General features: G+C 42.3%; 3 protein-coding genes across 3 annotated transcripts; 2 read left to right on the top strand and 1 right to left on the bottom strand.

Moving 5' to 3' along the window:
• The first annotated feature begins 2,828 nt into the window (after positions 1-2,828).
• On the top strand, positions 2,829-5,287 carry LOC137913614 (interleukin-1 beta-like). Its single transcript, XM_068757257.1, has 5 exons — positions 2,829-2,896; positions 3,333-3,563; positions 3,842-4,006; positions 4,332-4,465; positions 4,744-5,287. Exons 2-5 carry the CDS (start codon positions 3,350-3,352, stop codon positions 4,960-4,962), a joined length of 732 nt encoding a protein of 243 aa, XP_068613358.1. The 5' UTR covers positions 2,829-2,896; positions 3,333-3,349; the 3' UTR covers positions 4,963-5,287.
• A 932-nt stretch (positions 5,288-6,219) lies between these two features.
• Positions 6,220-11,699, top strand: LOC137913596 (cytoskeleton-associated protein 2-like). Its single transcript, XM_068757239.1, has 9 exons — positions 6,220-6,259; positions 6,453-6,519; positions 6,606-6,660; positions 6,827-7,935; positions 8,391-8,586; positions 8,909-9,067; positions 9,877-9,937; positions 10,287-10,449; positions 11,390-11,699. The coding sequence occupies exons 1-9, from the start codon at positions 6,220-6,222 to the stop codon at positions 11,697-11,699; spliced, it is 2,160 nt and encodes a 719-aa protein (XP_068613340.1).
• Positions 11,700-23,520: 11,821 nt separating this feature from the next.
• On the bottom strand, positions 23,521-24,773 carry LOC137913613 (transcriptional regulator protein Pur-beta-like; the record flags this gene model as incomplete). Its single annotated transcript, XM_068757256.1, has 2 exons — positions 23,521-24,305; positions 24,336-24,773. Coding segments are annotated over 2 exons (840 nt in total), but the record flags the coding sequence as incomplete, so codon positions are not given.
• Between the last annotated feature and the right edge of the window lie 4 nt (positions 24,774-24,777).

The following is a 24,777-nucleotide window of genomic DNA, read 5'->3' as shown; positions in this document are numbered from 1 at the left end:
AATTACTGGTACTTCTTTGCAGAGTTCTGCTGCAAAGAGGAAAAACAAGAAACTCATTGCCCGACCTTTTAATCAACTTCACTATTTCTTGGTGTCTTTGATAGATCTTTTTCTTGTTTTTCTTGCTCACTCCTGATATATTTTGGCAAATTTGCGCTCCCATTTCAAAAGAATGTAGCTTTTATTTATTTTTTATGGAAGAGGGGGGGTGTTTTTTGTTTTCTTTCGTTTATGTGTGTGCCTCAGTGCCATCACCTGTTTTGGATTGTGCTGTGCTTGGGTTTTGTGTGTGTGTGTGTGTGTGAGAGAGAGAGAGAGAGAGAGAGAGAGAGAGAGTACCTGTGAATCAAGGCTGGTTATCTTTTTGTACCTCAGATAATTGTCAGTAATTGTGTTCTAAAGCAATCTTTTTTTATTGGTCATAGACTTTAACTTGGGAACAGAGTGACTGGCATTGGGGGTGGAAATGTTCTTCATTCTCTCTGGCATGCTGTAACAAAAGGAAACACAACGACAGAGAAACGAGATGTACATACATTTTATAATTTCTGTCTTAATGAGTTTTGAAGATGAAGAAAGTTATTAATAAACCTGAGATATATTTCTCTATATTGGCTTTTGTGATTGTCCTGTTTCCTCCTGTAGATTTCAAGGGGGGGGTTCTCTGTACGAGACATATTACACATAATACAACTACAAAATGTTAAAGCAATGATTAGAAAATAAATATCAATATAAACTAGAATGACATCCGTTAGATTTCTGATGAGGCCAAACAATCTTAATTTATTTATTTATTTCTGGTTTATTTGAATATGGACAAAGACAAAACATAGACACATGTAGCACAAGTATCTGATGCTTGCATTATAGCGCTTATAGCTGAAGCTAATTTGCAGCACCTGTCCATAGATGGGCTTCCAACACAGATATTCATAAAAATTGTGGCTGCTGTCTAGCTATTATGATAAGGAACAACAGGAAATAGTAATGATTAGACTTTAACCCATTAAAATGATCATCACAAAAATACTATAGTGTAAATCAATTGTTTTTTTTGTTTATTAGAGTAACAATTTAGTAGGATTTTTGTCATTATTGCTTCAGTGCAGTATTGTTGCTGTAATATTTCAAGCCGACAAACTACTAAATGTTTAAATATTACGAATAGGTCCTGTGTGTCGGGTTTGTAGGTGAGACGGTGACAAATTGTGATGACGTCACTGAACATTTCTACCTCTTACAACAGGTCTGGAGGCCAGCCAGCATGCTTGTTCAGGCAGAGGAAGTGAAATAAGTGCATGTAGGAAGTGGGTTGAAATGTTAATACATCTGATCTTCTCTTGCATCACTGGGAATTTTACTCACCAGACCAGTTCTGCAGCTGCAGCTGCCTTTCAGTGTAATGAATCCTTTAATAGCACTGACATCAGCATTATATTCAGCTAATGCTGGGGTGGCTGTGGGTCATCCATTGATCAGTAGGTCAGCAGTTCAAATCCCGGCTCTGACCATCCACATGTCAAAGTGTTCTTGGGCAAGACAAGTTGCTCTCAGTGGGCCTGGCAGCAGTCGCCCACTGGCGTGTGAATGAACGGGTGAATGTGAGGCTTAGTTGTAAAGCTCTTGGGGCACAGCGAATGTATAGAAAGCGCAGTGCAGTGCATTTATCATTTTACAGCAGGTAGACAGTGGAGCGATCGGAAGCCAGAAACACCTTGGTATGTTCTATTCTCAACTGGAAGGACAAATACAATAACATTTTAGTTCACTATTGTTTGGGTGAGTGAGACTGAAATTTGGGGGAGGCTTGAGTTGGATACTGAAAGAAAGGCAAATTAAAGTCGAGAATATTTATTTTGTGTTTCCAATTATATTTTTTTCTTTTTTATTCTTTCAATTCAAATATGGAAAACAGACTTAAAAATAAAACTTTTTAACTTCGCTAAAAGGAAGTGTAGAAATGTCAGATAACCCACCGTCATATAAGATTGAACAACAAAAGTTTACCAAGGCTAAATTTCATTTTAACATTAAAAAGCCCCACAACACTCCTCAGGACGTTTGGAAAGATGTGAGTTTTTTTCAGCAGACATGTTGCATGATCGTACATATCAGATCCCTTTATCAGTGTGATTATTATTGAATTATTGAAAAAGCCTCCATTATAAGTAAATGAGAAAATCCGGACCACAACATTATCCGCGATCATTATTATTATTATTTTGACCATTAAAATAAACATATCCAGGCATAGACAGGCCGTGGTCTCCCTCCGTGCAACGCTGAATCTAAAGCCACATCAGTTCCTTGATCTGAGAGGTTTAAATGGATACTTGGAGGAAGGCAACATTTATGGCACTGCCACCAATATTTAACAGTGATAAGGAAAATCCAGGCATTCAAATTAATATCATAATACCTACAAAAGGTAAGATGTTACAGCATATCCAGATAAAAGGTCTTGTTTGTTCCGGGGTCATTTGGCACCTGTGCCCTCGGAGCAATGATGCAACTATTGTCTGTCTGTTCGTTGTTATTTTTGTTGTTGCTATTGAAAGACAGAATTTTTTCACCATCTTTCTATGTACAACTATTTTGAAGAATATGTCACTATTCCAGATAACTTCTCATTCTTGTAGAAACATATTATCAAACTCAACCCATCTAATTGTTTGTCAGAATCAGTCGGCGTGTCGAGTCAGTACAGGATTTCGTCATCCTGGTAGATTACTGTGAGACCAACCCACTTCCTGTCTCTGGAGAAAATTCCCTCAGTGGCTGCGTGTGTGTATAAAAGTCTGCAGCTCAGCACAGACGGACACAGACAAGAGAAGCGCTGGGATCTAATCGACCAAGAACACAGAGGCCACTTTCACTCCACTGATCTTCACAGGTGAATTAACCTAACTTGTCATTTATTTATTTATTGTTTCTGGAGTGGTTTTATATTGATTTATTGATTTATTTGTCTGTGTTGGAGTACATTAGCTAGTTACACTCACTGTGGATGGAGATTAAATACCGGTACAGGACATTCTGTTGCCGTCAGAGGGAAACTGTCTAAATTGAGGAAGTTATTTTATTTTTCAGACAATTCACTGTTAATGTAAATTCTTATTTTAGATTAGCCTGAGATATATTTTGGATATCGAAATACTGAGTAAAACTGGCAATAATTACACCGAAGGCATGAAATATAAAGAAATGTGAATAAACCCACTTTAAAAACGATGCTTAAGAAATAGGACTATATTTCGCTAAATGGTTTGTGATTCAGCAACCCTGGAAAAAGATTGTATTTTTATTTTTGCATTTCTTTCTCAATTCAGAAAAATACAAATAAAAAATGGAATCCGAGATGAAGTGCAACGTGAGCGAGATGAGAAAAATGCCCTTCGGAGTGGATTTGGAGTTTACCCATCATCCACTGACGATGAAGCGTGTGGTCAACCTCATCATCGCCATGGAGAGGTTCAAGGACAGCACGGAGGAGTCGCTGCTCAGCACCGAGTTCAGAGATGAAAACCTGCTCAACATGATCATGGAGGATTTAGTAGAAGGTAACCACACATATATAACTCCATTTAACAGCAGTGTGTGTTACCCACATTACTATTTTTATTGATTTTAACATCTTTGAATTATCTTTCTAAAGGTTTTTATGTTTTGACAACCTAAGAGCTTAAAACAGTAACAAGAATCTACATCTGCAATGGGGCTGATAGTTCTGATTAATAATGTATCTGCTTAGTTTATTGCTGTTCCTGCTGCTTCTCAGTGGGAAGGGGGGGCATAATTGCAAGCAACACAACTAATCAACTGTTTCTTCTTTCCTCAGAGCGAATCATGTTTGAGTGCTTTTCAACTCCAAATGTTGAATACAGTAGGACAGAAGAGGGCCGATACAGCGTGACCGACACCGAAAAGAGGAGTTTGGTTCACGTCCCAGACAGTATGGAGCTCCACGCCGTGCTGCTGCAGGAGGGCACCAACAACCGCAAAGGTGATTGCAGCAGGACGCTTAGAATCATTTAGTGTCCGGATGATTTCATTTAGGGTTGACAGGTTGTTTTAGCTCTCTTCAAAATGTGGACTTGATATTTTCCAGAAAACTGGTCAAAAGTGATATTTCTGGGGGGGGGGGGGGGGATCATTAAACAAAAAAACCAGAAGAATAATAATAATTTCAACATCACACCTGCTTGATTGGAGCTCATATGCGTGAGTTGAGAGGTCATTAGTGAGAGCCAGAGAACCCAGCATTTGCTGGCTGATGCTCTCTGGCTACTGTCTTTAACATGATCTTGCATTCTCTGTCCTCACCTCAGTTCACTTGAACATGTCGACGTATGTACACACTGCACCCTCTGCTGGCGCCAGGACTGTGGCTCTGGGCATCAAGGACACAAATCTCTACCTGTCCTGCCACAAGCAGGGCGATGAGCCGACTTTGCATCTGGAGGTAAACGTCGTTCCTCGCACTATGAAGCTCACATTAATGGCATTCACTTGGAGTAATTTTAAAGTTCGGATTGTGCGGTTAAATGGCATCTAGCAATGAGATTGCAGATTGCAAATGTGATATGGATATTAAAGGCTTATTGTGATTTGAGACAAATATTACTTTAGGTTCCTTATACATACATTTCAAATTAAAGATCCATTCACATTTGACATGAGCTCATTATTTCGTCAAGTCAATCACTCTGACAATCGTTTTTTTCTTCTTCCACACTTCAGTCAGTGGATGACAAAGAAACCTTGTCAACAATCAGTTCGGACAGCGACTTGGTGAGATTCCTCTTCTACAAACAGGACACCGGTCTGAACGTCAGCACCCTCGTCTCTGTCCCCTTCAACAACTGGTACATCAGCACTGCAGTGGATGACAACAACTCAGTGGAAATGTGTCAGGATGATGCCGAACGCTACCGAACCTTCAACATCCATGCATTGTGAAAGACACTAAAAAAACGGAATGTGGACGTGTTGATGAAGCGTGACTTTGTCTTTGGGTTCAGAACAAGATGCAAGATTAGATGCATGTCAGAAAATCAGCATCTCAAAATGTACTTCCAGTGTCTCCTGGAGAGACTGGCAAAAGTGTTTTAGCAGATTTATTTACTGTATGTACAAAGTACAGAGCGAAATGCCCAGAGTATTGACATAGCTATGTATCACCAATAGGTGTCAGCACTGTGCTGTTTGTGAGCCATGTGTATTTATAGCGCTGAATGAGGAAGGCTCAATGTTAATGCTTTTATTTAATATTTATTATATGTGTGCTCCATTTCAACATATTTAAATTCTTCTGAATATCAATTATTTAAATGATGTGCAGTGACTATTTAATAAAGAAATATTACATAGTAGTTGGGTTTGAGTTTTGTATGCTCACTTGGGATCTGGCCAGTACTACAGTGTAAACAACGTTAAAGCAGCAGTCATAAAATCTGACCAAATTCAAAAGATAGTAATCTTAAATTTTGAACCAACATTTTTTTGAACTGGTTCCAGGGTTTGACAGAAATTAATTGACAACCGTACATTTACAATACAGAATATATATTATATATACAGTATGCTTTATACAAAAATGTACAATTTGATTCATTACATTCTTTTCATTATTTGTTAGTTTAAGAATGAGAATTTACATTCAAAACGTCAAATTGCGTGATCAGTATTTGTAGTTAAGCTGCAAAAAGTCCTCAGATAACTCTGACATGGTCCGTTCTTCATTCGAACCATTTTGCACATAGAACATTCAAAGAAGTCTGTAACTTTCAGACAGAGCAACAGCAACGCTTTTACTTGTATGCGTGGATCTAAAAAGGTTTTTCCATGAGGAAGTTACTTTGATAATCTTGAACACAAGCTGCAGTGACCGGGACATGCGGCGTTGTAGCATTAATACCACATACACTGCTGCTGTTTGTTTACAGTGTTTGTTTACAGTCTCGACCGATCCCAGATCCGTGCGGGGCTTCGCGCATGCGCGTTGTGTCTTTTCTTTTCTTTTTCAAATCACCCAATCACAAACGAGGGGGCGTTACCTCCCGGCGATTTCAAACCCGCAGGACCTCAGTTGCTACGGAGCGGTTATAGCGTAGCTTAGCATAGCATAAACTAGCAGCAGTTACAAGGCTATAAAACGTCTATTTTACAGCACCCAATAAAATCGAGATTGGATGCTGAAATAGAATTACCACAAACATGGAAGAAGCAGAGAGCGTATCGATACTTTCCAGGAGAGGTTAGTCAGCTCTTTAAATAGCATAATAGCTGGGTAAAGTAGCTAGCGTTAGCAATATCGCGTTACGCTAAATTGAATATGCTTAACGTTAGCCTACTATTCTGCATCTTTGCTAACCCCAACCCTTGGTTGAGTGGACTATAAAGGCTTTAATGGGAGCTGCGGTGAATTCTCCTGTAACGTTTCATTACAGAGTTACGTAAACAGAAGCTGGTGGAATATCTGGCAGCGAAAGGAAGGCTGAAACTTCCCACCCCGAAGTAAGAAAAGAAATGCTCAATAATGAGTGTAAACGGCTGCCGCTTTTAAATCTCGGATGAATGAACCCGATGTTTCTGCGCTACAGGCCGTGCGTTCGTGAGGAATGCCGGGATAAGGAGCCGGTGACCTCTGCACTGAAGGTGGGCGTAGGCCGTAGGCGAAGGGAGGGGAACAAAACTCCACATTTTTAAACATTACTAATCACAACAACACATCGGCGTGTAATCCTTCTGGTTGGTGACCTCATCTAGATTGAATTGGTCACATATAAGTATCAAACAAAGCAGAGACGCATTGTTTTCACAGGTTCTTGCAGAAAAAGAGAACGAGGCTCCAGCTGAGAGATCCAGCCTGAAGGCTCCCGCTCAGGCTGCCCGATCCGCAGCACGCCCGGCCGGTAGAGTGTTTGCTGCCAGTAGCAACGCGACGGATAAAAGCAGCATCCCAACCGGACGACAGAAGAGCAATCGTCAATCTGAAACGACGGGGCGAGCGCAGCCACAACGTGGTGGCAATCCTGCCCTCAAAAAAGGTTCCGCCGTTGTGCCCTCCAAACCCAGCCTGAACCCGATCGGCCATGTGAAAAACCCGGGAAAGCCAGGAGCACGGTCGTCAGGCAGAACATCTTCACATGCAGCGAGCGCTGCTGGGACGAAGGCAGCTTTCAGATTCAGCAGTAATTCAAATGCTGCGTTGTCGAGTTCACGGAAGCCGGACGGTGACCGGATACGGATCGGGCCTCTTATCAGAACTAAAACGGGACTCGTTCCGGCAGTTATCCAGCCGAGAAGCGTTCAAAGACAAGCACGCCCTTCTACCGCGGGAGCTGATACCGCTAGTTCTGCTGCTAACAAGGGGCGACCCAGCACTTCACGCACGGTCTCTGTCTCCACCCTGGCTCAGAGGAAAGCGTTCCCCGTCACTGCTCTAACTGACGCTGGCAAACAGACTGCGACGGCTGGAATAAAAAATCAGGCCAAGTGGAATTCTAAACCTCTTATGGGTCAACCTTCTCAGGTACCGGTACCTTGTAAGAGGCAAGTAGCAATCGGACTGAGGACAACGTCCAAATCCCAGTTCACAGCAGCATCCAATAAACCAGAGGGACGAGTGGGGATGTCAAAAACGAATAAATCGACCGGACTCCCCACAGATGAGTCCGCAAAGCAGAAAGCTGGCCCAGTGGGCAGGTGTAGCTCTAGAGCAGTCAGTGCTGTGGTTGAACCGGGGCGCCAAATCAAAACGTGGACAGAGACGGGCAGGAGGAGAGAACTCAGCTCAGCTAACGCCCCACAGACAGCGCCGCGACCTTCCAGGGCCGTCAGCCGTACGGACACGAAGACGGCCAAGATCCAAGCCGGGACGATTCCACAGGCCAAAGGGAAGGGCGTGACTGCTGCCCAGGAGGAGCGAATGTAAGTAAAACTGCACAAGTACCAGCAGTGAGTACCCTGATGCGGGACCCAAACACTCGTCCACGCTTTAGAGTCTCGCAGGATGAGCTGCAATGACTCCGATTCTGAGGTACTAAATGACTCCCAAGCAAAGCTCCCTTTCAATTTAAGTGATAATTCAAATATTAGATTTATTTGCTCGCTTAGATGTACACCAGTCAAATACTAGGTTTAGTTTGGTTTATTATCTGAAGTATCAGATATTTCACCATATTCCTGATTTGATTATGCAACCAAGTGGTTGCCTTGGCAATAATAGTTCCTGGATTTGAGCTTTTGGAGCTTTAGAAGTCCCGTTTAGATGTTCGAGGTAACTCAAGTTGTCCCTGGACCCTTGTCTTTCCATTTCCTCTCCCCTCGTTTCTTTTATTTGTTTGTTAACTACCATACCTTCCGTTCTATTATTTGGCATCAAGGACAAAACTGAAGGAATGGAGGGAAACCAAGGGCATTTCCTACAAGCGTCCTCCAATGCCGGTTAAGCCTCTGGTCAGGCGCACGTTGGCCACGTGCCAGCCTTTCTGGGCTACCATGAAGGAGGAAGACGAGGCCAATTCCCTCATTGGTGCAGTCGACCGGTCCCTGGCTGATTGCATCAAACTGCTTCGAGAGGTACCTTGAGGAGTGTCAGTTCTTCTTCTGCTTTGCTGGACTTATTTAACGTCCTCCTGGATTTGTCTCGCTGGACATTGTTTGATGGAATCTGTACTCGAGACTGAATTTCCACTCGACAAGAACTAATTTGTCCTTCGATGACATTCACTAGAAGTAATGCAAATCACTGCGACGTGGCTTTGCTTTTCAGATAGACACGTTTGTAGAGATAAGTAAATAAATGTGCTGTGCTTAACAGCTGGAGGAATGGGAATTAAACATTGACTTTACTGGATGAAAAGCACTTTGGCTGAATCCTACTGACATCTCACCCCAACAGGGTTGCACTCCAGATCAAGTGAAGGTTATTCTGTCACGGCTGCCGGCGGTGTCTCAGAAGTTTGTCAAATACTGGATCTGCCGGGCCCGCCTGATGGAGCTGGAGGGCAACCTGGATGTTCTGCCCTTGTTTGAAGAGGCTGTGAGTGTCGTGTTGGAGGTGAGACACCCACGACTGCTGTTTCACAAATGAGCAGGTTGTTAAATAATACCCCATGCTCACCAAAAGGCATGTGTCTAACTGCATTTGTGCATTTCTGTGTTCATAAAATGAGACAATAAAAAGGCCAATGCTGTAAATCCAGCATTGTTTCCATCGTATGTGCTTGCTGGATATCGCCTCTGTGTGTTCGGTTGCTGCTTTACTCCACCTGATCGTCACTCCATTATCTGTCAGCGGCTTTGGTCTAGATAAATCCCAAACTGCCCAAGTTACCTGGAGAAGCAGGTAACTTGGCTTCCCTCGCAGCCGTGCTTACTCGTCTTTTCATTATTTAGTCATGAACATATAAAACTGCATTATCATGATAAGAGATCATAGTAGTTATTCTGCAATAATCTCGTACAGTAACCAGTTATGATTTTTAAACTTTGACCTTTGTATGACGTCTGAATGGTGCAATCACAGCTCTGTGGTTTGTCGTTTATCGGCAGACAGGAAATCTCATTTCGTATGAAATTGCATCCCGTCTTTATAACCAAGAATCTTCCTCTTTAAGTCGCTGAGATTCATTTTCAGAGTTGTGTGCATTCCACTTTAAAAGTGATCAGATGAACAAAGAATTCCTTTTTTTGTGTGTTTTAACATGTACCGTGCATAACTCGTGGTTTGCCTTTCAGAAAGTCTGCTATTTCTTTCATGCTTCTGTCATCAGTTGGATGAGATTTGCAGCCTTACCACTAAAATCCTCCTCTCGCGCTTCGAATTGTTTAAAACTTCAAAACCTCTGCCTTCCTGTTGTGTTTCAGCCGGTGGACGAGCTGCGGACTGTGGTGTTTGAGATTCTTAAGAAAAGGGACGAGATCCAAGGTGGTTGTTTTATTCTTTTAGAACGTATGAAGTGCTTGTATTGTAGTGAACGTACATTCTGTTTTACACCACACAGTGTTTGGGACTGACTATCACGGTCCTGTAAACGGTAAAGGTTGTTTTCCATTTTAATACATTATCCCAGTGAGGACAAATATGACTCCAGAGAAATGCTAGTGTTGCTCTGTGTCAGCCGGAGGTGTGAATAAGAGACCGTGTGCTGACGACGGTGTCAATGACGCGCTTACAGCTTGTTGGTAAAAATCTACCGGTAAATAAATAGCTCATTCTTAAAACGATCACGTTTTTAGATTTATCTTAATGACATATTTGATGGGGTTTTTTTTAGAATCAGACAAAAGTGAGACGGAGGAGGACCAGATCCCAGCAGGAGAAAGTACTCCCGATAGGACGAACGACCCAATGATGACTCCTAAACCAGCCCGAACCCTCATCTGTGGGGAGAAAGGCGTCTCATCTGTAGTCAAGTACAAGATCACAGCGACCCCCGGGTACGTTTCACTGTGACCGCGGTGCAATCGACTCAAACGATCTGACGACGATCGATCGATGCCTGCATCACGCTCAATTAAAGGTTTCCATCTTGCAGCTTGAATCAGTAATATCTTTCATAGACATTCAGTAACTTGAATGATAATTAAACGGTAAGTCCCACAATTGATCACAGGAGCTAACGGCGACTGCTAGCTCACACCGGCTGCGTTTACATGGACAAAATGTCTCTAATCCGATCAGAGTTCGGAGTGAAATTATGATCGGATGCACTGTGTTCATGGGCCCTAAAAATATTGATCCGATTAGGACTTGCGTGTTCATGCATCACACTTTCGATCGGAAAAAAATATTTTGACATGCGCAATTTATACCAAATATACCGGAAATAGTAGAAGAAGAAGCCGCAGCGACTTCCGCTGTAAACAAAACACCGCTCCGCGCTTTTCTGCTTGGAACGTTATTTCGCGCGTTTTCCCCGTTTGCGCTGTTAATTTCCTCCTTTAATGTCTCCGGCAACATGTTTGCCTCAGATATTTACCAGTTCTGTCGTACGCCCGCCATGTCTCTCGCTCACTCTCGCTCACAGTAAGGACGGCTTTTACCGAAACATCGGAATAAGTGTTTTCATGCTCCCTGATCGGATCATCAATCGGTATAAACCACCCCTCTCGATCGGAATAGAATCTTGAACGGATTGACCTTGATTGGGTCAGACTTCAGACTAATCCGATTTGGGTGTGTACATGAAGCATTTTTATTCCGATCAGGTTTTTAATCCGATTAAATGTGTCCATGTAAACACACCTGACAGTTAAGGCCCAATCCCAAATCTCCTTTTTAACAATAATCTCTTTTCTTTTTTTTAGCCCCTCCATTACTTTACACAGGCCTTTCTCCAAAATGTTTCCCATCTTGTTTTTATTTATATTCTCTCAGTGGCCCTCCAGGTCAACAGAGTGAACCGGCACGGGTCTACGGCAAGGAGATTCGCTTCTTCACTCCAGTGAGACGTTCAGTGCGAATTGAGACGGCCTCGCTCCGATACCCTGCGTCTCTCCAGGACCATGATCTCTGTGTGTCCTCTTACGATGACCTGATTTCCAAGGAGGATGAGGAACAGAAGGGTGTGGAAACCAGTCCATCCGCTGACAGCTCGCCCCCGTACCTGTATGTCTACAGGGAGAACGAAGCACTGAAAGACAAGGTGTTCGTGCAGCTCGTCGGCGATGACGACCTTCGGCTTTAAGTGCTTTCTTTATCCCCTTCAATTTGTTGCTGAGACAAAATTCAGACGATCAGAATTTGCTGCTTTTCGTGTGGAGAGGACCTGAAAGCAGAATGTATATTCATACTTGGTATTGCCATACTGTATGTCACCCAACCTTAAACACACCCTTAGAACAGGTGTTTCATTCTTGCAATGATAGGACAGTTTTTAAAGTTGGTTGTTTCCCCCAGTTACCTGTGCCACACATTTAATGCATGCCATTGAATTTATGTATTACAGTACTGTACATAGTAAAATAAATGTCCATGTGGACTCACCTGCCCTATTTTTTTTTTATCCTAACCCTAATTGTGATAGCTACTGAAAATCAGCGCAATGTGCATTTTTACCAAACTGTCGATTTCTCGCTGTCCTGCTGCTGAAACTGTTTGAATGACAGTTTGTTTGTTTTTGGGCACGTCTGTACATAACACCCGAAAGTGATCCGGTTGAAGCAAAACTGACGATACCAAAAAGCATAGTAATGGCACGCTTTTCTCTGGAGTAATGTTAAATTTCAGATAAGATACATGACCGTTCAAAAGTCTTGGTTCAGCCAGACAAAGGAAGCTGGGTCAGATTCATAGCTCCTCTAATCAGCTAAACTGTTTTCAGCTGTGCTAACATGATTGCACAGGGTTTTTCTAATCATCCATTAGAATTGTGATGCAACGAGCAAACACATTGTACCATCAGAACACTGGAGTGATGGTTGCTGCAAATGGGCCTCGATACACCAATAACCAGACACCTGCAGCTAAAGTAGTCATTTACCACATTAGCGATCTATAGAGTGTATTTCTGATTAGTTTAAAGTTAGCATTGGAAAGAAACAGTGCTTTTCTTTCAAAAAATAAGGACATTTCTAAGTGACCCCAAACTATTGAACGGTAGTGTATATTAGATTTATTGCATTTTATGTCTCATTAACAAAACAATTGATCACATTTATTTGCAATATAAGTCGCCATACTACAGTGAAGTCGATGCTGTTTGAGTAGGAGGTTATCTCAAGTATGCAGTCAGAAGAATCTGGAATTCATGCCGCCGCCCAGTCCGATAAACAATGGATGAGTTAATATCAGTCATTTTGGACGAGGAGAAATTCCAAAACATGAAAAAAACTGAAAAACACTTATCATTGCTTAGAATTTAAAGGGAACATGAAAAAAAATAACTTTTGCCCAGTTTCTACTACCGTATTGGCCCGAATATAACACGATGTTTTTTGCATTGAAATTAGGCTGAAAAAGTCGGGTCGTGTTATATTCGGGGTCTAGACATTATACCCATTCTGAACGCTAGATGGCGCCAGATATTGTTACAACGAATGGTGAACTGAACTCGCCAGGCCAAAGCGAACGCCTATCATTATTTTATTGCGATGTTTTTCCTTATTCATATGTGGTGAGATGTGTCTGTGTGGATGTGTGTGTGTGTGTGTGTGTGCGCGCGTCTAGCTGGGGCGTGTCCCGCCGGAGCAAGCGAGTGTGTGAGAGAGATAAAGAGAGAGAGCGCGCAGAGCAGCAACAGAGAGAACTCTGACAGAGATATGCGAGCGATAGGAGGAAACGGAGTTTTGTTTAACAGTGCAAGTAAAATAAAGCAGCTTCAGTGATTCAGCACGTCTGGCCGGCGTCCATCTTGTGTTGCTGCGCTTCAGCCTTCGTCCCCAGCGTGGTCTGGAAGTTAACCCCTGAGGCGCTGGAGAATAACGATCTCCCCAGTTAGACTTCACTTTGATGGTTCATGCAGTTATTGCAATTTTGTTGTTTTATCACAGTAGATTGGTTTATTTACATTTTAAAAACCAGAAGCCATTCATTTACAAATGTGATTGCACTTTAGTTCACATATTTAAATGTTCAGATATTAAGATGTGAGACCGTTTTTGCATGATTTGAATGTGGAAAAATAACATGCTTTTTCTCTCGAATTTATTGTTATAATCATTTGTTTCAGATGTACTGGAATTATTTTCTGTACAAAAATTGAAATTGGTGTTCAAAAAGTATTTTCTCAAACTTGAGTCTTGAAAAAGAGGGGGTCGTATTATATCCGGGGTCGTGTTATATTCGGGCCAATACGGTAATATTTTGGTGTTTTGGGGTTGTTGCCAACCCGACAACTAGCGAAATTAAACCATCCAGTCAATCCTGTGTAGTTCTGTAATCAGGTATTGAAACTTGTCGTTTGTGACGTCACACGGGGGGGCACGTTCACAAGATGTGTGCACGATCTGCCCGTTGCTCGCCCCATCGTTTGCAGAGCAATAGAGAGAAGGGCTGCTATTTTGTTGGCTGTTTATTTTTGGTGGGAATGTTCTGGCAAAAATGTTTTAGTGTGAGCCTAACTGCTTTAATAATCTCAGCCAATATAACACTGGACTAGCTACGAAACCTTTTCTCAAAGGAGCACGAGGCAGCAAGCGGGAGTATTTTATTTAATGTCATTTGTTCTCTCGGGTCATGACGCTGGGTAGCTCCATGTTGTAACTTACTTGCTAGCTGCTGCAGGAGGATCAGAAAGCACAGACAGTCTCTTAGTTCAGGCCCGCAATGAATTTAGTTCCGCTTCTGTTTTTAGCGCGTTTCTGACAGAGCTGTTGGAGACAGAAAAAGAGGGATGCTGTCCGGCAGCATCTACAGCTGCTTTATTCGCCTTGCGGGCCACTGGTGTTTCTTGAGCCTGATGATGATGAATATATTTATTAGATAGAATGTTAGAGTACAAGTACAGTCACACAGTAGCATGTATTACAGTACAAATAACGTCAAACATCCGGTCTAAGAGGAGCATTTCAAAAAAGCCCTTGCGGGCTTGTTTTGCGTTGAAAGTCCTTCATACATAAATCATCCACAACAGCCTATCCCAGCTGTCTACAGGCAGGGCACACCCTGGATGAGACGCCAACTCATCTTGGAGCCACATGGAAGACAGCCAATACTAAAGCACACACTCAAACCTATGCCTAATTATTTACAATGACAATTTTTTTTAGCGCAATGCACATAAATTTAATGTTTTTGGAGACGGGAGGAACCCAGAGAAAACCCACGAGGAGAACATACAAAGTACAGAATTAGCCCAAGATGGAATCAAACCAGGGACCTTCTTGCTGTGAGGAAACAGTGCTGCCCACTCTGTGCTGCATTCGGCAACATTTGAACTATACAACTTGCAATTAATAATGATCTGCCCTCAAATTAATTATCGGTACCCTGTATTATAAATATACTAAACAAGGTAAATTACAGACATCTTAAAAGCGTTCTACAGATGTCAAAGTCAGAACAAACCTTTAAGTATCTAACAGGAAATGGGTCTTTGTTGGTGACACAGGCTCGCCTTGGACCGCCTTCCTCAGCCGACAGCGTGATCTGTTGTTTAAATTTCTACCGTCGCTACAGTCCAACGATCAAATTGTGCAACTGCAGGCAGAGACACAGACAAGCAGTCATGACTGACGGTAAGGAGCAATTTCATCATCTCCATAATGTGAGCTGCTGTTTCAATTGTCCAGCGCGTCAGAAATAGTTATCAGATTTCCCAGAATCTGTGTTTGCTGCAAGTGTCAGGTATTTGTTCAAGGGTATTTCATTGTCCTGCATTGCTACACTGTAAAAAAATATTATTGGAAACATGACACAAATCTTAAATTAAGATTTTATGGATAAAATGTATGAAAAACCTTTAAATTATGTGCACTGCAAAAACATGCTTGTGTGTTTCAATGCAGTACTTTTACAGTTTGGCAGAGTTTAAGATCTGCATCTTTCCTCGACATAGTGTGTTATTATCGTTTTATAACACTGGTCAGCATTTTATTGCAAAGGGAGGCTTCCTTCAAGAAGCCTCCCTTTGCCCCAAGAGAGGCAGAGTATCTTATAAAACTATGACAAATAAATATTAATCAGCTTTATTTGTCATAGTTTTATAAGATACTCTGCCTTTCTTGAAAGTTTTACTTTTTTTTACTACCTTTTGCAGTGGTATTTTATAAACAATGTTTCACTAATTGTCCACTAATAAACCAAAATTATATAGGCCTAACTTTAAATAGACAATGATGTTCTTATTGCTACCATTTTTGTGAGATTTAATTTTATGTTTTATCATCTTCAGCGAGTGTTTAACCTCATAGAAAAAATGAAAATACCACTGCTCAGTTTATGGAGGTTTATGGAGGTTGAAAATCTTAAATATCATGGATGCTGTTGCACCTATTAAAACAAAGAAGGCCTTTAATATGCCAAAAACACCATGGAGGAACACTGTGGTGGAGTGTGGGAAAGCTGATAGCAGAACGTAAATGGAATGAAGTCTGTCCCGTTTGATCTGCTGAAAATTATGAATTGCTCACTCGAGTCAGGCACTGTCATGTTTGTGTTTTTATTCTAGTATTATTTTATGCTTCCTTGCCCTGCCTTTATGTGTTGCATTACTTCCTGTGTTCTGTGTTTGACCTCTTTCCCTCTCGTTGTCACACCTGCTCTGATTGTCACACCTGTTCCTCATTCCCTTCGTCACCCTGCCTTCTTATCCCTCCCTCTGCCAGTCCGTGAACCTCACGGTCACGGTCCTGCCTTATTTACTCACGTCATAGCCGTCCATAGTCTCGGTTCTGAACCTTCCCCTGATTTTTGACCTTGCCTTTTGGCTAAAGGTTTGGATACCTTTTCCAGTGTGGACTGTTTTCTGTGTACTGAACCCTTTTTTGGATTAAACCGTTCTATTGATCTACACAGTCAGTCTGTGCCTCTGCATTTTGAATCCATACCGTCCTGTTCAGCTGTCTTGAGCTGTCCTGTTCAGCTGTCTTCCTAAATCACTTAAAGGGGACATATTATGAAAAACTCACTTTTCCAATATTTCTACACTGTTATGGTGAGTTTGGGTCCTTATCAACCCCAAAACAGCTAAATGCACATCAAGTCAATCATTCGTAGTTTGCGTAGGTCTGTAATCACCTCCTGAAAAACCTCCTTTTTACATGTGCTCATGGGTGAACTCTTTGAAAACAATGAAACGTAACACTTTATTAATTAATTTATTACACCGTACTCATTTTCTAACTATTATTGTGGTTTTTGCTTTAATTCTCTATTTTTGTTACTTTATTTATTCTTATTTTATTTTAAATTGCAACATTTGTTTTATGTAAAGCACATTGGGCAACTTCCATGTATGAAATGCGCTATACAAATAAAAATGCTTTGCCTTTAGTTCATTTGAACACTTTCAGAAGTCTCCATAGGTTGAACGTAAATGATGTAAAGGACTGTTTCTTTTCTTTCCCCTCATGTTATGAATTGAAACAGAACACGGCGCGTTCATGTCTGTTCTGAAGGACAAGGATGGGAACTTTGTGGAAATCCAGGATGTCTGTGGTCAACTGAAGCTGTGTGCTGTTGAGCGTCAAGATGAAAACAACATCGGTAAAACTATTTCCTAATGATCAGAAATATTTAAAAATAACAGATCAGTCATTTTTGAAAGTGTTATATTTGTTGCCTCATTGACAGAGGGGCTCAAGGACGATTGGCAGTTAGGAATCTAGTTCGTGTTTAATCAAGCGGAGTTTACAAAATCAGGCAGTCAGTCCGACAGGCAAACAAATCCGATGAGGGGCGGGTAACAGGCAGAATCCAGAGATCAGGCAGAGTAAAAGCCAGATAATCAGCCAGAAATAAAAAGACAGGAATGCTGGGAAGGAGTATGAATGTTCACAATCTGGCAGGGAACTGAGGGCTGAGTAGAGTTTATGCAGGGTGGAGGCTGATTGGGAGATGGGTTGCAGATGTTCAGATGTCAATGATGTTAGATGTTAATGAAAACCCCCCCACTAAGAAATAATAAAAATGTACTTATGATCAGGACTCTTGAGAGCTGTCCTCCCCCCGCCCCAGCGAGAGCCTGGGTGAGTCCAGCTCACTCAGAGGTGGTCCAGATCCCTTAGTAAAACCGGACATCTGTGACCTAGATATCAGGTCCAGGGAGGGGAACCTCTTGCATTGGTTATGTTTTAAACGGCATATGGGTTGTGTCGTAATTGTTTTTATATTATGTAGGGCAATGAATCATCATTCTGATTGTGAGTATTTATAAATGATGACGCTGGGATTATTGACGGATCTGTTTTCTTGCTTCTGTCCCCAGCACCTTCAGTGAAAATAACGACACGTTCAAGAAACGAGGCAAAGCAGTTGGCTTTACATTTTGAGTATAAATCTGCCTCCTATTCCTTGAAGGTGGACGGAAAAAGGCTCATGGTGAGTAAATGTCTGTCGCTCACTGTATTCTTGAGCCCCTTTTTTTTTGTCTATTTTCAGTTTGCAAGACTGTTGAGTTGTGTTGTTACATGTAAATAAATGTTGCCATCTTTCACAGCTTCACTCAGCAGGACACTTCTGATAATGTTTTTTATTTTTTTATCATTGCATCAGCAGAAGTGTCGTTTTTAAATGTGCAATTTGTGTGTTCACAGTTGGAGAGTGACGTCAATTGCAACGATTCAGGTGATAAATCTGATCATTACTGGTTTGAGAAGAAAGACGAAGGACACTGTGAACATTATGGCCTGCGGCCTGTGGTCAATCCTGATTACCGCCTGTACGTAAAGGAAAAACACCGATTTCGCGTTTTCTCCCTCAGTAAAGACACTTCTGTCCTGGTGACAGATGAAAACAAAAAGTAGAGGTATGTCATCATTATGTTGTTGTTGTTTTATAATGGAGCTCCTTTTATGTTCTCTTGTGTATTTAGTTTGGTTATTCTGTTCCGTTCACATCCGACCACTCCTTCTCTAATCCAATTCACCATGTTAGCAGTATTGATTCTGACACCTTACCTGTGTTGTTTGCTCCACAGCCAATCATCACCAGCTGGACTTCACCATTTCCCACGTCACTCCGGATTCCATATTTCCTTCTTTTCTCCACCGCAACTGATTCCAGCTCTGAAGTTCTGCAGATCATGTGTCTATTTTTTGTTGCATAAGTGTCTATTTGTTTAGTTACCGTAAAGTAGTGTGACCATACTGCCTGGTTCTTAATCCCGAGAATGTCAACTTAATTGAAATCCTTATACAGTAATTTGGCACAGAGATTATTTGTTAAACCTGTTAAATTACAGTTGGAGCTCCAAACCTACTGAAACAAGTTGTTTTTGGTTCTTTATTTTGGGATCTAAAATATGAGCAAAATCATTTGTAGGTTTTAAAATATGTTGCTCAAGATCCAGAGCGGAAACAACTTCCTAGAATTTTAATTCAGATGGTCGACAATGAAATAAAATATTGTCCCAAGTTATGTTAAATTAAAGTTGGCAAAAATTACACAATTACTGTTGTGGTTAAAAATGCTGCATAACCCCCTCCACCGGTCCTCGGTGCCAGCTATCATTTTTAATGCGTAGGAGTTACAAACAAAATGATGGAATCAGGCGAGATTGTGTCTGAAGGGTCTCTGTCCTGAGCAATAGCAATGGTGTCTGTATATTGGTGACGGTGGTGGCTGATGACTCTGCTGGGTGTGATGCAATGAATTCATTACTACGTGAAGTCAGGCTGGTGAGCAGCATGAACTTATCAGAGGTACAGAGAGAATCCGAATTACAAAGACTACAGCAATGACTGGATAACAATGAAGGTGTGAGCAACTGACGAACAGCTTATGTGGCCATTGATGGCCCCAGGCCATGGGGAAGGTGTGAATGAAGGATGAGACGAGATAAGATATAAATCTTATCTGTAAATCTAAGGTGAATAGACCTGTGTGCGTGTGTGTGGGGCTGTTGCATGACTAATCATTGGGTAATGTCAGTCTAAAATCTGATAAGCGCTGCACTCCTTCCCTCAGGCAGGTTTTAACAGCTCTTTTACGGGTGCTTCCTTTTCCGGCTGGAGTGTGGACTCGGCAGTACTATGTAATTTCCTTGCGTGCTTGCTGTGTAGCAATGACGATAATAAAAGGCTTTCTTTCTCATATTCAGTGAAAGGTGTTTGAAGACATGCCTCAACACAGCATCAACATTTGTTGCGCAATTTGTTTTAATAGACCAACTAATGATAACGAGATTCAGAATCCTGAATAGAGAGATCAAGATTGTGTCGTGATTGGCTGTTTCTTACACACATTTGATGCAGGATCACGACAGCGTTACATCAAAAGAACGATCAGAATCAACTTCATTTAGAATGCCGACTATGCCTGGCCTGCTGTGAGCTGTGAACACAAACTGCATGAGTTGAATTTGTTTTTTTAAATCATGTGACATGAAGTCCATGCTGTGTCATTCTAGATTACAAGATGAAGCAGGAAATGTAGCCTCCGAAAGATAATGTTAAGTGCCATTGTTTTCCCCCCATGGCAGATGGCAGATGCTATCTTGTTATGTTTATGAACGTATTTCTAATTCTGATAGAAATGTTAATCATTATACATGCGTATCATGTAGAACTTTGCATTATATATAATATGCATGGCATAGACTAAGAGTAAGGTATTCAACATGTTCAACATGTACTCAACAACTATTTTGCACAATGACTCAGCACCTCCGTCCCTGTTATGCCATTGTCCTACTTCCTTCCAAATTGAATGCATGCTGGTAGGAAAGATAACAAATATTTATTAGTTTATCAACTGAGGCTTCTCTAAAACCCCCTCATGCCACATCAATAAGTGTCAAAAATTGTTTTTAAATATCAACTCTGGGAAGATTCCAATTCTTGTCAATGCTTAGCATTGTTGTAGTTCTGATGCCACATGCCATTTATGATGTTCCCGATCTTTCAAGTTGTTAATCCTAATAGGTTTGTCTTGAGCAGGTCAGGTTAATGCCAACATTTCTATTTATTTTCCGTTGGTTGAATGGATTTGGTTCTGCGTTCTAGGAAAACGTTCATATCTTGCTATTTCACCATTTTTCTTTGTTGGCTGTTTCTAGACATAAATATTGAGTGAACATCAAAGCGTATAAACAGCAGTTCTTTCATAACTCTGGTTTACTACTGGTGTTAATGGGTACGGACAGTTTCCTCCATCATTTCCTCGTGTTTCTTATGCTTTCCCTCCCCCTGGTGTCTCATGTCTGTCGTTTCGCCCAGTATGTCTGTCTCCTTCAGTCAGGGCAAGAAAGATCCAGTATACAGAATAAATAAAAGCAGGAAAACATCACGGGGAAACACAAGGAAATGACTGGGCAAAATTACTAATATTTCAATCTGGCAACTGAGAGGACACACACATCCTTTAAAATACACAGAGTAAACATGACGACTGGGGCAGGTGGGATGGACACAGGTGACAACGAGAAATGGTTGGAATCGAGGGAGAACAAATGCAGGAAGTGTGAAGCAGTAAATGAAACAGGAATCGCTAAGTAAATATAGAACCATGACAAAACATGTTCAAATAATCACCAATTTCAAGTCTATGATGTTTGGAGGATCTTAATAGCTTTCATTGATTTTCTGTGCTCTATGGATCTAGATTCAGAGCTTTTGAAGATACAATAAATCTGTCCACTACTAACTCCACAGTGTCTTAGTAAAGTCCAGCAAAAACAGAAGCTCCTTTGTGGAGGTCATAAGAGAGATATTATTGAAAGTGTCAAAAAACAAAACCATTTTGTTGTTTCCTCAGGTATTAAAAATAGAACCAGGGAATACGGGACGACACATAGAACGGGAGAGCCTGAAAATACTGAGAGAACAGAAAGGATGTTCTGGCAGAGAACTGTCCAGAGAGGCAGGAGCTGATTAGCTGAGATGTGTAACAGGTGCGTCTCGTTCAGTTCAACAAAGCCTCCGCAGCTGTGCAGGAGCAGAAATCAACCTGCAGCAAAAGTTACCATAGCAACCCTCACAGATGAGGTTTAATGTTAAAACGTAAGATTTTTTTCCTGACCTCATTCTGGATCACATTTTGCCTGATAGTGAATATCGGACCGCTTTATGACTGTGATGTTTGGCGAGTGAATTGAATGGCATATAAACTGGCGAGTTATCCAGGGTGTGCCTCAGCCGGGAATGGCTCCAGCATAATTCCATTGAATCTAACTTCACTTCTCGACCATGTAAATGGAAAAATAAACCGTGTTCAAGAGCTGTGAAAAAAGGCTTGAACTATATTCACTTGAGTTTATCAGAATGCTGTCAGCCGTGGAGAATTATTCAGTACATTTTTTTCTAGGTCTGTGTTCAGTGGATTAAAAAAATAAGTTCCAAAAAGACAAAGTCAAAATGTTTTATGAATTCAGAAATTGACCGAAAATAGAACGAGGGACTACCCTGATGACAGAGGATAAGAAGACCACACCTCTCCTGAGCAAAAACGTTTTATTTCTTGTTGAAAGTAACTTGGTAGAATATTACAGCAGAACACAAGACTGAAACAGCTGCCATTTCACGTAACACAGTACAGGAAGAAGGATGTAGTTCAATCTCATGTTATATTATATATAGTTATATTTATATCAATAGAAAAGAAAAAATATTGCTCCCAGGTTTCTTTTTTCCCAGATGGCCTTTCTGCATTCATCGTGTTGAAGAGGATCAAATAAAATCCAGCAGGTTTACACACCGAAGGAAGTGGGACAATGAAAGTGACATTCCCCAAAGTACCAGGACTTCGTGGCTTTTACATTACGCTGAAGTAAACAAACTTTTTTCATTGCAAGAAATAAAACTTTAAACCGCTCTAAAAATGGATAAATACCATCATACAGCAATCAGAATATGCAAAGGAAAAGAACACAAGGCAGTTCCGCAGAACAGCAGGCATGCAAAAACACGATCATACTTTTAAAATACGCACTAAAGACATGATGTTCATGACTGCAGGTGTTTGGTTTGTGTCGTATGGCGACTGATGGAGCCAGTTTATGACGAAACGTGGTTAAATATTGGACTGAAGCAAGGGGACAACTCGACGCGATGTAAAGTGAACTGGAGTGCGAGTGTTCGCTGAGAAGCGACTTCAACGAAGTCGTTTCTCAAAATTGCCATTATCTCTGGTGTAATCAATTTGTTGTACTCTTAATTTCCTCTAAGGAATAAAAGTTAGGAAAAGATAAAAAGCAGGCGTGAAATATCACCCCGGACAGTTGCATCCAAGTTTAGTGTTTTAAATAAGCCACTTCAGGCAGCAGTATCTAATAAATGTCTCGTATTTCTAAGACGCATTTCAATATATCTCTTGAAAAATAATCTATCTAGAATTGATCTTTTTAGTAAGTAAATCTCGAGTATATATATATTTACGAGTTTCACCCGACTGTGGGTTTTATTTCCAAGAGCACCAAATTCGTCTTACAATCAGACTGAACACTGCTTCAGTCTCTAATGATCGGAGGTCAAGATGAAAGGATCCAGATGTTGCACTCTGGAGTCCAAAAAGGTCACAAACGCTTTGAGACCACGACTCAATATTAAGATTTCGACTTGAAAAATCACGACCAGATCTACAGGCCGGAACTCGTGGCGTCCCCTTTGATTTAAAAAGGTCAGAGGTCAGACAAAGGCCTGCATCATGAGACCGGTTGCCACAGACTGACACCTCAGCTGCAGCAGCAGGAGGTTAGCACCTAAGGGGGGGGGGGGGGGGTTACCCACGAGGGAGGGGTGAGGGAGGTCAGGCGCCCAATCCAAATTCAGTCGTGTGCTCGTCACAGGTCAAATTAAAAGCCCCTCGCTGGGCCGAGATGTCCTGCAATGCCAAGGGACGCCCAAATAGCTGAGGCAGCGGCTCAGCGGGTCTGTTTGGGGGGGGGGGGGGGGGGGGGAGTCGTTGCAGGTCACTTCAGACGATGCGATGCAGCCGCTGTCCCACTCCCACTCCGTGGATTCTGTCTACTATATTAATCTAGTCTAGGTCGTACATTTGTTGGATTATTTATAAATATATTTGTGTGTGTGTGGAATATTATTATTCTTGTCAGTGGGGGGGGGGGGGGGGCTCTTATAAAAGAACTGATTTCTGCTGTTCACTCTTATGTAGCTATAACATTCACCAGATTGTAATTTCTCAGTCAAATATTCTTTCACTCCGTCGTTTCAGCGTTTTTAGCTTCCGCTCCGCTCCGCCGTGCTCGACGCAGCCCCGGTCCTCCTCCCGTCCGCCGCCAGGCTTCGCATCATCGTCGTGGGCCTCTTCTTCCCGAGCCCAGCCGGCCTCTCCGTCAGTCGTCGTCCCCGTCGTCCCCCTCGGACTCCTCCCCGGCTCTCCTCTCGTACATCTTGTCCCGCTGCCGCTCCTGGATCTCCTTCATCTCCTCGGCGTAGCGGCTGAACGCGCCGCCGAACTTGCCCCAAGCCTTGAAGGGGATGGTGATGGAGTTTCTGTAGCTGGGCTTCACTTCGCTCACCCGTAAGAAAACGCCGTACTTGTTGGATCCCACGTCGAAGAAGAACCTCTTGGAGTCGACCATGATGGAGGTGCCCTCCGGGAGCTCGCCGTAACCTCCGGCCCCGCCGCCTCCGGCCAGCTCCTCTTCATCCCCCCCGTAGTCGTCTATCAATTTAGCCAAGGCGTCGCGGAACTCTATCAGACCCTGGGCCGGGAGGGCGATGGTTTGCCCGGCCTGTAAACCAGCACCGGGAATGCCTCCTACTCCAACGCCGAAGCCGGGGCCTCTGTTGACGGTCTGCCGTATCCGAAGGAACCGGCCCCGCTGGTTCTCCTTTAAGTCGAGGTAGTATTTTCGGTTCTCACGCACCAGGAATTCGCTCTTCAAGGCCCGTCTAGGCCCGGTGTCATCCCCGCCGGAAGATTGAGCGATCTGCTCCGGCGAGCTAGGCCCAAGCTGGGCGTAGTGCTCTATGAAATCCCCGAGGTAGTCGCGGAACTCCGCCGCAACCGACATCGACAGGGTCAGGCGACTCTTCGAGCCTCCGGCGCCGACCTCGGCAATTTTGATGAACCGGCCTTTGACATTCTGCTTGACGTCGAGGTAGAAGCGCTTGTTCTGAATGTCTAAGCGCTTTGACGCCAGCTCCTGCGTCTCCGAGTCCCGCTGGTAATGCTGGAACCCTCCGCCTCCGCCGCCGCCGCCG

Source organism: Brachionichthys hirsutus, unplaced genomic scaffold, assembly GCF_040956055.1.
Source record: "Brachionichthys hirsutus isolate HB-005 unplaced genomic scaffold, CSIRO-AGI_Bhir_v1 contig_723, whole genome shotgun sequence".
NCBI lineage: Eukaryota > Metazoa > Chordata > Actinopteri > Lophiiformes > Brachionichthyidae > Brachionichthys > Brachionichthys hirsutus.
The sequence above is the reverse complement of the archived record's forward strand: the minus strand, read 5'-3'. Positions and strand labels throughout refer to the sequence as shown.